The sequence below is a fragment of the Mauremys mutica genome, chromosome 2 (genome assembly GCF_020497125.1).
Source record: "Mauremys mutica isolate MM-2020 ecotype Southern chromosome 2, ASM2049712v1, whole genome shotgun sequence".
Taxonomy (NCBI): domain Eukaryota; kingdom Metazoa; phylum Chordata; order Testudines; family Geoemydidae; genus Mauremys; species Mauremys mutica.
This window is the reverse complement of record NC_059073.1, coordinates 250257046-250269751: the sequence shown is the minus strand read 5'-3', so window position 1 is coordinate 250269751 and position 12706 is coordinate 250257046. Positions and strand designations below refer to the sequence as shown.

The 12706-nt window shown below is 44.9% G+C and overlaps 1 protein-coding gene across 2 annotated transcripts in view; it reads right to left on the bottom strand.

The window, feature by feature from the left end:
• The window catches only part of EFCAB1 (EF-hand calcium binding domain 1), a 25160-nt gene extending 12454 nt beyond the window's left edge, over positions 1–12706 (bottom strand). Inside the window, exons 1-5 of one of the 2 annotated variants that reach the window (XM_045006647.1) lie at positions 12494–12706; positions 11200–11289; positions 10636–10791; positions 4138–4242; positions 611–762 (exon numbers count right to left, since the gene is read on the bottom strand). In XM_045006647.1, the coding sequence (XP_044862582.1) occupies positions 611–762; positions 4138–4242; positions 10636–10791; positions 11200–11287 (501 nt within the window). In that variant the 5' untranslated portion in view covers positions 11288–11289; positions 12494–12706. The remainder of the gene's footprint in view (positions 1–610; positions 763–4137; positions 4243–10635; positions 10792–11199; positions 11290–12493) is intronic. The other variant, XM_045006648.1, reaches the window with a different exon arrangement.

Below are 12706 nucleotides of genomic sequence, written 5' to 3'. Positions count from 1 at the left end.
TGGAGTATGAGCTTTCGTGGGTGAATACCCACTTCGTCGGATGCATCACAGATCCAGACTAACACGGCTACCCCTCTGATATTTGACACCATGCAAGGCACTGCATTTAACCGAATGGAGTGGAAATCCATCAACCTCATGAAGAAACTTGCACAAGTACATACAATTATAGTAAAGAATAAAATTGTAGGTGACACCTTTTATTGAAATAAATACAAAGCAAGTTTGAGAATTATATGTTCTCATAGAAGGGATCAGCTACACCTTGGAGTTTTGTCCACTGGACTTTTAAAAAAATATTCCTAAAGTCTAAAAATAAATATCTTTAGTTGATCAAGAGAAAGTATATTAGTGTGGTGAACTGAGCAAGGAAGGACAGTTTTGTTAGGACACTGGACTGGGATTCATGAGATCTGGGTTATATGTTTGGCTCTTTCTTAGACCTCCTATATGACCTGGGCAAATCACTTAATATCTTTGTGCCTCAGTTTCCATTTGCAAAGTAGGGATAATATTTTCCTACCTCCTGGAGTTGTTGTGAAGATCAATTCATTGATATTAGAGAGGTGCACCTTACCTAAAATAAACTGCTATTAGGTTTGGTACTTGCCATTTTCTTCAGTGTTATTTCTACCAAGTCCTTAATTCCCTCATCAGGATCTTCTTCTGATGGTTGTTTTAGCAGGCTATTCTTCAGCATATGAAACATTTCCTCTCTTGAAATGTATCCATCACCATTCAGATCATAGACCTCAAAACAATCTTTTCAAAAGATAAATCTAATTTAATTTCATACAAACATTTCCCAAATCATTAGAGTTGCTTGTTAGTTATGTGTTAGAACAGGTAAAGACAATTTTATACTGAGTAGCTCAGGTAGAGATGTATTTGCCATGTACAAATGTTTTATACTGATTATTATAATTTACTGATCATTCAAAACTAATGATGAAAAGTGTTCATTTCAGCTAAAATATATAATAGAGATTGAACAAAAATATGCAATGCATAGTAAATGACAGATTTTAAATAATAGTTACAAAAGTGAGTGGTTATTTGGATATAAGGAAGGCTATAAGAAAGTTGAGTTTTTGGTCCTAAAGTTGAGGACACAGTTTGTTAAAGTTGCAGTTTGGGGTGCAGGTGTGCATGAGTGGTTGGGGGCGGGGTGCAGAATCTAAACTTGTTTTGTAAATAACTAAATGTTAAGTTGGCTGCGGAGTCCTTTACCCTTCAACAGGGGCTAGATACCCCCATTCCACAGGGTGGAGGCCTGAGCCCTGGCACTCTACAGCTGATCGCATTTCAGAGATCCCTGGAGGTCCTGTGTGGGGCTGGCACCACCAAGGCTGCCCCATCCCAGCCCTGTGGGAGAAACAAGCCCCAGCCCCTGCCCGGTCCCACTCACCAAGGAGGAGGGGAGGGGGGAAAGACTGCTACTCATACTCTTTCTCCTGCCATTCCCTAAACATGTTTAATATGTGGTGAAAGTTTGTTTCCAAACAATTTGTAAATTGATGCTGAGTGAGAGGCAGATAAGAGAGAACGGACTAAATTACTCATACTCCTGAGGTATTGTTACCTTTGCATTACAATTAGAGGATGAACTCTAACCAGTTCAGAAGCTGGGCTATAAAATGTTAGCATGAGCTGTATCAGTTCAAAAACGGCAAATCAGGCATCCTTTACTGCAGAGAGAGAATCTCAAAATACTATAAAAATAATAGTTTATTTTTACTATTATAAATATATATATATTAATCATTCAACAAAAACACCTGTCATTGCTTCCTCTTTGCTAATATGTGACTGCTCTCAATGAGTCTTGTGATACTGCAGTACAAGATACAAGTGATATACCTAACTTTCACAACAGCAAAAATATGTTTCTGCCTTTGGATAAAATCCTGCCCCCACTGAAGTCAATAGGCATTTTGCTACTGACTTCAATAGAACCAGGATTTCATCCTTTATCTTAAGGATGTGCCCCAACTGTGGAGTCAGACAGCTGTCAGTAATTGACAAATTCCTTCCCAATGCACAATGAAAATATAGACCGCATCATATTATATTCACAGTGCTTAAACAGTCAAAATTCCACAAAGCTAACCAAGGTTAAGACCAAAAAGCTCCAAACAAGCCAGAAACAGCTATTTTATGTTGAGTATTTTTCAATTTTCTTTCCTTTCCTTCTCCTTTCTGAGTGGCTTTACTCAGATTAATCTAATTTCAAAGTAGTCATTTGAGTAAGGCAGGGATCGGCAACCTTTGGCATGCGGCCCCCCAGGATAAGCACCCTGGCGAGCCGGGCCAGTTTGTTTACCTGCTGCGTCCGCAGGTTCGGCTGATTGCGGCTCCCACTGGCCGTGGTTTGCCACTCCAGGCCAATGGGGGCCGTGGGAAGCGGCGCGGGCCAAGGGATGTGCTGGCCACCATTTCCCACCGCCCCCATTGGCCTGGAATGGCGAACTGCCGGCCAGTGGGAGCCATGATCGGCTGAACCTGTGGACGCAGCAGGTAAACAAACCGGCCCGGCTCATCAGGGTGCTTACCCTGGCGGGCTGCGTGCCAAAGGTTGCTGATCCCTGGAGTAAGGTGACCAGGTATTGCAGTTTTATGGGTGTTCTGAATGATGATACAAAAATTGGTATTGTTTCAGTATAATGGGAGTCTGTACCTCCAGCACTGTGATTATGTTGAGGCCCAGTTGCATCTAGTGTTGGGCTTCAGTATGGCTCTCTCTCTAGAATTATGAGAGGGAAATTAATCTGTGGAGCCCCTGACATCACTGCAGAGCAGAGCACGAACCAGTTTAAAGGACAAACCCAGCACAAATGCAGCTGAGCCCCAGATTCATCTGTGAAGGCATGGAAGGATATGCTGCAGGTCAAAGGCCTTATTTAGACTAAGATAGAAGGTATATTTTTAAACAGCGGTAGCTAACTTGTATGAAAGTTGCAGGTTGAAAAGCCTGTGATAGAGATGGATATGGAGAAGATTGACAGAGCACACACACACACACACACACACACACACACTCTCTCTCTCTCCCCCTTATAGCTGCAAATCTCTCCTTAATTGTCAAGTGTCTCCGAGTTTATTTTGGCTTTCAAACCATGTCAAGCCCAGCCCCAAAGAACAAATGACTCTAAACCAATCCTGACTTCTGCTAAAACCTTCTGGACCTTTCCTTTGCCAATTACACTACTAAGAAAAAGCTTTCAGTTAGTAAAATACCCACCCAACCCTCCTATTTGTAAATACTATTCCAAACTGGTTTAGCCTACTTGTATTGTCAATACTTGAGCTGGTCAAAATATTTTCAGTGAAACATTTTTCTGTCAGAAAGTGCTGTATTATTGAAAGAGAAATGTTTCTTGGAAACATATCTGTTTCAATGACAGATTTGGCAGGAAGGTTTCTCAGGTCCAGGTTTGATTCTTGGAGGGCTCGAGGTGGGGAAGTTAGTGTGACTCTGTAGCCCAGGGGCTAGGGCACTGGCCTGTGATGTGGGAGGCCCATGTTCAACTCCTAGCTCTTCCCGATTTGGATGGAAAAAACAGAAGTCCAACAGTAACAAGCTTAGGAGGACTCAACCCAGTGGCATTGTTTCCACCTCTTGTACACAACCAAGCAATTGCTTTTGCTTAAAATGAATGCAGAAATTTTAAAAATAGTTCTTTAAAAAGATCTTAAAAGAGATTTTAAGATTAGGTTCAAGGCTATGCTTCAAAATAACAATTTCACCATTTTAGGCTTTTACTCCAGTGTCTAGGACGGAGTGGCTTCTGGACTTCTCTGCACTGGCTTAGTCCCTGAGAGTCTCCCCATGAACAGCATTTCACATGGCCCAGTTTGGACCTTTAAATGTCTTTAATTCTTGGTCTTAATATCTTGATAAAGATTTTTTCATGTCTGTGACTTCTAATGCAAGCACAGAAATGGAAAACACAAAATTCCAATGGTAGCAAGCTTTGAAGGACTCAACCCAGTAGTATGAAATTGTTCAAAGGAAAACCTTTCAATTATCCTCAATTTTATAACAGCAGATGATTAGTATTAGTTACATTTAAAAAGTAGATTTAAATAGTCATACATTTAATTATTACTAAAAATTGACATACACATAAACCTTACATTTCATCTTTTCTTCTAATGTCCCTCGAAGAAATATTGATAAACCTTCCACCCATTCCGTTACACTGACACAGCTGTCATTGTCTGTGTCAAAAGCACGGAACACTGAAAAGAGAAGAAAGGCTAGATGTATTGCAAATATAATACTTACAGAGGGACAATGCAAAGCCAACAATTCAAAATGATTTTGACAAACTGAAGAAATGGTCTGAAATAAATATCATGAAAATCAATAAGGACAAATGCGAAGTACTACAATTAGGAAGGAATAATCAATTGCATAAATATAAAATGGGAAATGACTGCCTAGGAAAAAGTACGTCAGAAAAGGATCTGGGGGTTATAGTGGATCACAAACTATCAAGAGTCAACAAAGTAATACTGTTGCAAAAAAAAAGAAGCAAACATTCTGGGATGTATTAGCAGGAGTGTTGTAAGAACACACAAGAAATAATTCTTCCGCTCTACTCAGCACTGATAAGGCCTCAACTGGAGTACTGTGACCAGTTCTGGGCCCCATACTTTGGGGTAGATGTGGGCAAAGAGAGGTGGGGGTGGAGGTGGGGGAATTAGAATAATCTTCAAGTACCTAAAAGGTTGTTATAAAGCAGAGGGTGATAACTTGTCTTCCTTATCCCTTGAGAACAGGAAAAAGAAGTAATGGGCTTAAATTGCAGCAAGAGAGAGTTAGACAGACATTAGGAAAAACGTCCTAACTGCCAGGGTAGTTAAGCACTGGAACAAATTACCTAGGGAGGTTATGGAATCTCTATCTAAAGTGTTCTTAAAAACCTCCAGTGACAAACATCTGTAGGTAATGGTCTAAATAACACTTAGTTCTCCCCCAGTGCAGGGGACTGGACTAGATGACCTACTTTGGTTCCTTCCAGTCCTCCATTTCTATGAGTCTGTGACACAAGGCAATAGTTTCTTTCATTTAGTGTAAATATGAAATTTTTTTGGCTGAAAATGTTTGTGTGCTTTGATTTGATTCACTTTCGCAAAAATTCCCTTCCTCAACTATTCTGTTGAAAACCGTATGAGCCTTAACATTCATTACTATAAGAATCTTGCATCCAGGTCTGACAGTCTTCTGCTCCAAACTCCTATTGGGGGATCTAGGCTATCACAGGTGGAATAGCCACCTTGTTCTGCTAGCTGACCTGTTGCTTTGCTGGGTTTATGCACCCCAGTAAGCAGCACAAATCCCAGAAAAGCCTAAAGGAGATCTACCATTAAAAACATATTTGCAGATAGAAGGACTTTAGCAATAATATTTTGTCCTAGGCAGCCATGGAGGAAGTCATCCAGAAAATCCAACACACGTTTTTTTTTTGTACACAACACCAACAACTTTCTGCCATCTTGCACAAACTAATATGCATATTTATTTCTTCACCCTTCCCTAAGATAAGAAACAAAGCTACTGCATGTAACTTTGCTATCAGTGGCACCTGTAAATACTTAGTATTATGCTTTGCATCTTAAAATTTCTTTTAGAACAATTAGTAAGTTAGGCCCAGATTCTCAGTGGTATTTATGCTTCTAACTTCAATTGAAATCAATGGGAGTCAGGCCCAGATCCTCAGTGGTATTTAAGCAGCTTAGTTACAGCACCAGCAATACTTCTGTACCATTGCAGTGAATTGAAATATTACACACATGAAAATTATGTGAAAAGAAAATTACATAGATAGAGTACAGCAATGCAAAATTAGGAAATGCCAGAATTAAGGTTGTCTGTTCAACCTTAATTCAACCCCCCCTTTTGTATATGCATTATGATACACTCTTTAATTATATGTTCACATACTATTTTTTCCACTGGACCAATATCTCATTCAGTCCATAGGATGACGTTTCCATATTCCTTGCATGGGGGAATCAGACCTGGTGATGGAACACCTCAGATACTTCCCTCAAGCATCTCTGTGTGTGGGAGTTAGTCAGACTCAGCTTTGCAGCATTTCCTCAGTAATGTCTCCTCAGTACCCTCCTCTAGGCACCTATATGCTAGAGGGAATTCATGCCAGCACAGTAGAGCCCCAAACCACCCCCTTTCCACCCCATGGGTCAGGGAAGGAAGCACATTTTTGTGCACTAATACTTCCCCATCACTCCTGTCAGTGAAGGAAAGAAATCTATGTTGGCTCAGCAACACCTCCGTGTCAATCTGCTCTCAGTGCCCCTGCTCAGGAGGGTATCCACTCTGACACAGTATTCCCTAGTATTTCCCCCACTGGTACCTCATATTACAGGCAAGCAGCGGTCTATAGGCAGTAATGCCTGCCTATTTCCCTCACTATAGTGGCTCACTACAGAGAAGGAAGGTGGCTATGATACCATAACACCCTCTTCTAGCATCGTACTTTCAGCAGCTGTGAGGAAGCCAACCATGTGGCTGCATGACACCCCTGTTCAGAAACCTCCCACACACAGCAGTGGAGGGAGCTGTTCCCAGCACAGCAGTGCTTACTCATTACCCTTTCTTCATCAAAAACAAAGGAGATATTCTCTGTGTAGGAGTACCAGCACATGATCCTTCCCTTCAGCACTGTGGCATGGTGTGGCCCTAAGAAGCCCTCAATACCATCTGGCGAGGGTTTGGTGTTCTGTAACAGCAACTCCTGTCAGGCCTGATAAACTCACTACAACTAGCACGCTAGTTCACAGTCTTTCTCAAACAACCTCAACTGAAACACTGCATGAAAGGACAGAATTGCAAAATTGCTTTGGACAAGCTTAGCTTGTTAGAGTTAAGTTTTAGTCTAGTAGGAGCCAACACAGAGTTGAATCAAACAAGTTGGTCGGTGTATACTAGTCCCTCAGGAGTAGCAAACCTGGTAATTATTGTGTGTGTCCACTCACAGGGGCTGAAGACTGCAGGGAAATGCTTCTGAGTGTGAGGAGGCTGGTTGTAGCACTTTGGAGGTTTGCTCAGACCAGCAAGGGGTTGTGTCACCGCCTGCCCTGCAGTCCTGGGTGCTTCTGTGCTGTGCAGCTTTGGTTCAGAGCCCTGACACCAGCAACATGTTCACAGCACTATGGCCTCACCATGGCTGCCACCAGACTGGTTACTCCTTGCAGGGTGACACCAACAGACCTTCCAGTCCCGAGTCTCCCCAGAACCATCTCCCCAGTGGTATCCAGTCCCTCTCACTGGGTCCGCACAGAGGTTACTAAATTTGTTGCCTCCACAGAGACAGAATACACACCAGCCTGCTAGATTAGCTGAGGATTTTACCCTTTGGTTTAATATTCAGCACTGAAATGCTTTTGTAAAAGTAAAACAAGTTTACTACTAATAGAACCGAGATGTAAGTGTCATCGAGTAGAAGGAGTAGGGAGAGAAATGGTCACAAACAAACAAAAGTAAAAATACACTTCTAAGACTATAATCTAATTTAACAAACTAGAGTCTTACCACAGTCATTCTTCCAGCAAGTCAGCATAGGCACCGACTTCCTCTCTACCTTGGGGGTGCTCCCCCCAGACTCTGCCTGCACTCCACCCCTTCTCCCCCAAGCCCCACTCCTTCCTGCCCTTGCTCTGCCCCTGGCCTTGCCCCCACTTCACCCTTTCCCCCAAGGCCATACCCACCTCACCTCTTTATGCCCCCTCCCTGGAGCATGCCCCATCCCCTCTTCTCCCTCTCCCTCCCAGCCCCTCCTGCAAAGCATGGAACAGCTGATCTGCGGTGGGGGGGGGCGCTGGGGAGAAAGGGGAAGCTGGCTGCTGGTGGGTGCTAAGCACCTCCTAATTTTTTTCTGTGGGTGCTCTGGCTAACATAGGCATTGGCGTTGTCGACGCCTATGTTAGCCAACAACCAACAAAGAGCCCAAAGCACTGGTTGGGGCGACACCATCTTGATGAAAGTATCCCATCCTGGTGAATTCCCATGCGAAAAATGTTTCCTGCTGCAATTTTTACAGTGCAAATGATGTCTTCCCTTCTGCCTGTGAGCCGATTGCTTTGTTTTTTGCTTTGCTGATGTTTCCCTATTGTCCATGGCTTGCAAGACAGACAGGGGGAGTTCACAAATCTTTGTCTAAGAAAAACCTCTTTATCAACTTCTCTGACATGCCTGCTTTAAACACATTTTAGTCACATTATTTCCAGCATGTCTGTATTGTTCTTTGTATGTCAACCGTACATACATCATGCAAGAATATTAATGATCAGTGAGCTGATAGTTGTCCAACGATAAGGCACCTTTTAAATAAATATGACTACAATGTGTGTGGGTGCACTGACCTGGTCAGGCCAGCTGAGACTCACTGCTACATACCATAGCCCCTTGCCCTCTGACTTGGTATGCTCTTAGGATCACACCTCCCCCCTTACAAAGCTGCAGGAGAGTTAGTCATTGAGTGACCCATATGCAGTGGGTCAGAACCCTGGACAAAGCATATGCCACCATATTTTCTTTCCCTTTTATATGTACACTCCATATCTTATTCTTGGAGCATCACATACCAAATGTTAACCGGCAAGGCAAAGTAAGGACTGGCAGAGTCCTGAGGAGTTTGTTCGGTGGTTAACTGAATGTAGGTGTCAGGAAGCTGAAACACAGTTTAACAACAGCAAACCTCTCTCTCACTGAGGTGGGGAAAACACAGTGACCCAGTTCTGGAAGAAAACATCACACATGGGTGAGAGATCATACTCAATGAAGATGTGTCAATCAATGGCCTTTTCATAAGAAACTTCTATCTTCTGCTCTAAGCAAGAAATTGTCAAATTTTTCCATAGTTTGGATTACATTTAAATAAATTGTCTTTTGGATGCCTCCAAATCGAATCACACACATCACTTCACCTGCCATTCACAATCCCACTTGCAATTGTGCAACATCCTTGTGGCAACTACGGCAACTATTCTATTCTGTATAGGTTCTTATACACCTCTACCCCGATATAATGCGACCCGATATAACGGGTTCACATACAATGCGGTAAAGCTCTGACACGCTGCTCTGAGCAGCGTGTTAAGGGTCACAGGCCGGGCTGGGGCTGAGGGGTTGGATAAGGGGCAGAGGGTCTCAGGGGCATTCAGGGGCTCCCCTCCCCAGGGTCTAGGAGGCAGGGGCTGTGGGGGCAGGGGCGGCTCTAGCGATTTCGCCAACCCAAGCACGGCGGCACGCCGCGGGGGGTGCTCTGCCGGTCGCCGGTCCCGCGGCTCCGGTGGACCTCCCGCAGACGTGCCTGCGGAGGGTCTGCTGGTCCCACGGCTCCACCGAAGCTCCCCCCGCGGCATGCCGCCCCAAGCACGCGCTTGGCGTGCTGGGGCCTGGAGCTGCCCCTGTGTGCGGGGGCAATTTTGGGGGCCCTGCAGTCCCAGAATGGCCCGAGGGATTAGCGGGCGGCCAGGAGCAGCCTGCTCCACTTCCCTCACTCCCGGCCCCAGCCATGTCGCACGGGGGATGGGGCTTAGGGGAAGGGATCCCCCCCCCCCGCACTCACTGGCGGAAGCAGAGCAGCCCGGCCCCAGCCCGCTCCACTCCACCAGCTCCCAGCTGCGGCGCGCCGCTTCCTGCTGCAGATGAGTGTCGGACCTTTCCCCAACACCCCCCGCCTCCGGCGACACAGCTGGGGCTGGGGCAAGGAAAATGGAGTGGGCTGGGGCTGCATCGGAGCAGTCAGGGGACAGGGAGCAGGGGAGTTGGGTAGGGGGTGGGGTCCTGGGGGTGATTAGAATCATAGAAGCATAGAACTTAAGATCAGAAGGGACCATTATGATCATTTAGTCTGACCTCCCACTCCTGAAATGCAGGCCACAAAAGCTGACCCACCCACTCCTGAAATAATTCTCTCCCTTGACTCAGCTGTTGAAGTCCCCAAATCCTGATTTAAAGACTTCAAGTAGCAGATAATCCTCCAGCAAGCGACCCCTGCCCCATGCTGCGGAGGAAGGTGAAAAACCTCCAGGGCCACTGCCAATCTACCCTGGAGGAAAATTCCTTCCCGACCCCAAATTAGGGACAGGGGTCTCTGGAGGGGGTGGTCAGGGAACAAGGAATGGGGGGGGCAAAGCAAGTTCAATATAACGCAGTCTCGTCTATAGCGTGGTGAGATTTTTTGTCTCCTGAGGACAGCATTATATCGGGGTAGAGGTGTACTGCACTCATCATCAGTGTATCTGAGCACCTTCTAGTAGTGCATTAAGCAATATGACTAATATCTGTCACATCTGTTTTCTCATCTCCAGGGGGAGATTAGTGTACAGTGGAGTGTCTTGTTTTGGTAGGATTTTTGTCTGGGGGGGGAGGGGTGTTAATTAACATTAAGCAGCTCCTCCTCCTTGTTTCCAGCTACCTTTACAGGCATCAAGGCTCTTGTCTGCAATGCTCTTGTAGAGCAACAAGAACGAGAAGCCAGCATCGTGTGAACTGGGAACACTCTGTGGACCACTAGCACATGCTTCACAGACCAGTTTGGAAGCTGTTGCCCTATGTGTCTTTTACAGAAATCACAGCCTTTTTTAATCCGTTAATCTCACCTCGGTCCATAATCATGTCATCTGTCATCCCAAATGTGACATGCAGAATGTTTCTGAACATGTTGCGATCTAAGCCAATGATGGCATGCCGATCACTGGGTTCAACCACCAGGGTGTGGAACAGCTTTATGAGACATTCCACTTCAATTTTATTGACTGTGAAATAAAAAAAAGTTATAACAGAGGTTATAATATTAAGTTCCATGCAAAACTAAGGCAAAGCTGCAATCTTAACATTGTAATAAATCTTTAACAAGTTAAAAAAACCAACGACAAAACATGAAGTAAATACCTCTCAGGGACAGAAGCCCCTTTCCTGAGGAGGCAAGAGCTGTTAGGCAATTTTTCCAAAAAGAGAGGTAACAGTAGCTCAGATCTATGTAAAGGAGGATACTATCATTTCATTAATTTTCAGTGGGTTTTAGACTCTGTAATGCTGTCAAGGTGAGAAGTGACAAGAAAGCTATTGTTTCAGTCTGCTATTATATTTAGAAATATCACTAATAAAGCTGGAGAAATGCTATGTAAAGGCTTTTAAAATCAGGATTCATAATACGTTGGTACTTTTTTCTTTTAACTGTTCCATATTTGAAATTGGTCTCTTCAGCATCAGACTGAACCACCAGCTCATCCGCTCCAATGCCATTTCCATTCCTGTGAAAATGGACTTCATGTCACAACAAAACAATATACAATTGTTTTCAATATACCTTAAAAACTTGTGTCCACATATAGCTTAATATAGGCTTAAAGAGATAAGCATCTTCTAGCCCTCTCTCCTTTCTCTCAGCTACACATCCTTTTCTTAAATATTATAACAAATGTGTGACCAACAAGAGCTTCATGACTTTCATTGTACTGTTCACTATATTCATTCCACTGTGACAGCTAAAGTAGACCTCACATCTTCCTACTCAAGCTAAAGGAGATTCCCAATTAGCTTTTAGCAAGGCCTTTACAAACTAATTAGTTGCGACTCCATTTTGTAGTAGGCCATGTTACCCATTGGCCAGGTCTTTACAACATATAGAGACAGGTATGTTCCCCATCTTAATTTCAGAGCCCAAATTTTGAGAGGCCTATAACAGTGTAAGAATTTAATAGATAGGCAGAGTGAATATACAACATCCCATGTGGCAGATACATGAGGGTGAGTGGGATCCAGTGGGGCTGATTTTGTAAGGGAACCAACATGGGTTTTCTAAGGGAGCTGGAAGAGTTTTGAGGGCACTAGTTCCATGACAATAGTGTGAAAGTTACTGGGGGCCCCCCTTAATAGCTTACAAGCAGCCAGTAGGGGGAAGCAGAAGCCTCACGTACACAGTATCCTGAACTTTTGAACTATCTTTTTGCTTCTGCTTTAAAGCAGGAGAAACTAGCTCCAAGCCGGCTTTCACTGACCAGATAACGGTTTCACGGGGTCTGGCAACTACCAATGAAGTGTTAACACGGCATGGTCTTTGTCTGAAAGTGTATAAAAAGTTTGTAAAACTTGTATGAGGCAGAGTCTTGTACCAAGGTGCCTGGCTCTCCTTTCTTCTGCAGAATAAAGCATTTTTTCCTTATCCCTGTCAGGCTGTTATTGGCTCTCAGCTAGGCAGACCCGATATTTCGGTAACAATGGGGACCTGCAGGTGAATGCCTGGGGGTTGTTTCCATGGGGATGGGGGAGCTGCAGGGGAATGCCCCCCTGGGGCAGGCGGGGCGGGGCCGGGCCGGGCATTAGGGGCTGGCTCCAGGGAGATGCGGGTGCAGAGGAGGGGCTGGGATGGTGAAGCGGGGGCTGGGGGAACGTGGCTCTTGCTTGGGGCGGGGCTGGGAACTGCTGGGGGAGCCCAGGGCCGTGCCCCGCACTCACAGTGCTTCGCGGTTCTGCACAGCGACTCCGCGAGATTCTGCAGCTTCTTCCTGTTCATGGCGCTCTCGAGCGGCCCGGCCCGCGCCCGGCCGCAGCGCTTCTCCTAGGAGCCGCACGCGGTCACCATGGAAACGGAAGACCGGGCATCAGCCAATCACAAAGCAAGAGCCCGTGACTCCCGCAAAGGGGCGGGGACTCATAAGGCGTCGTTGC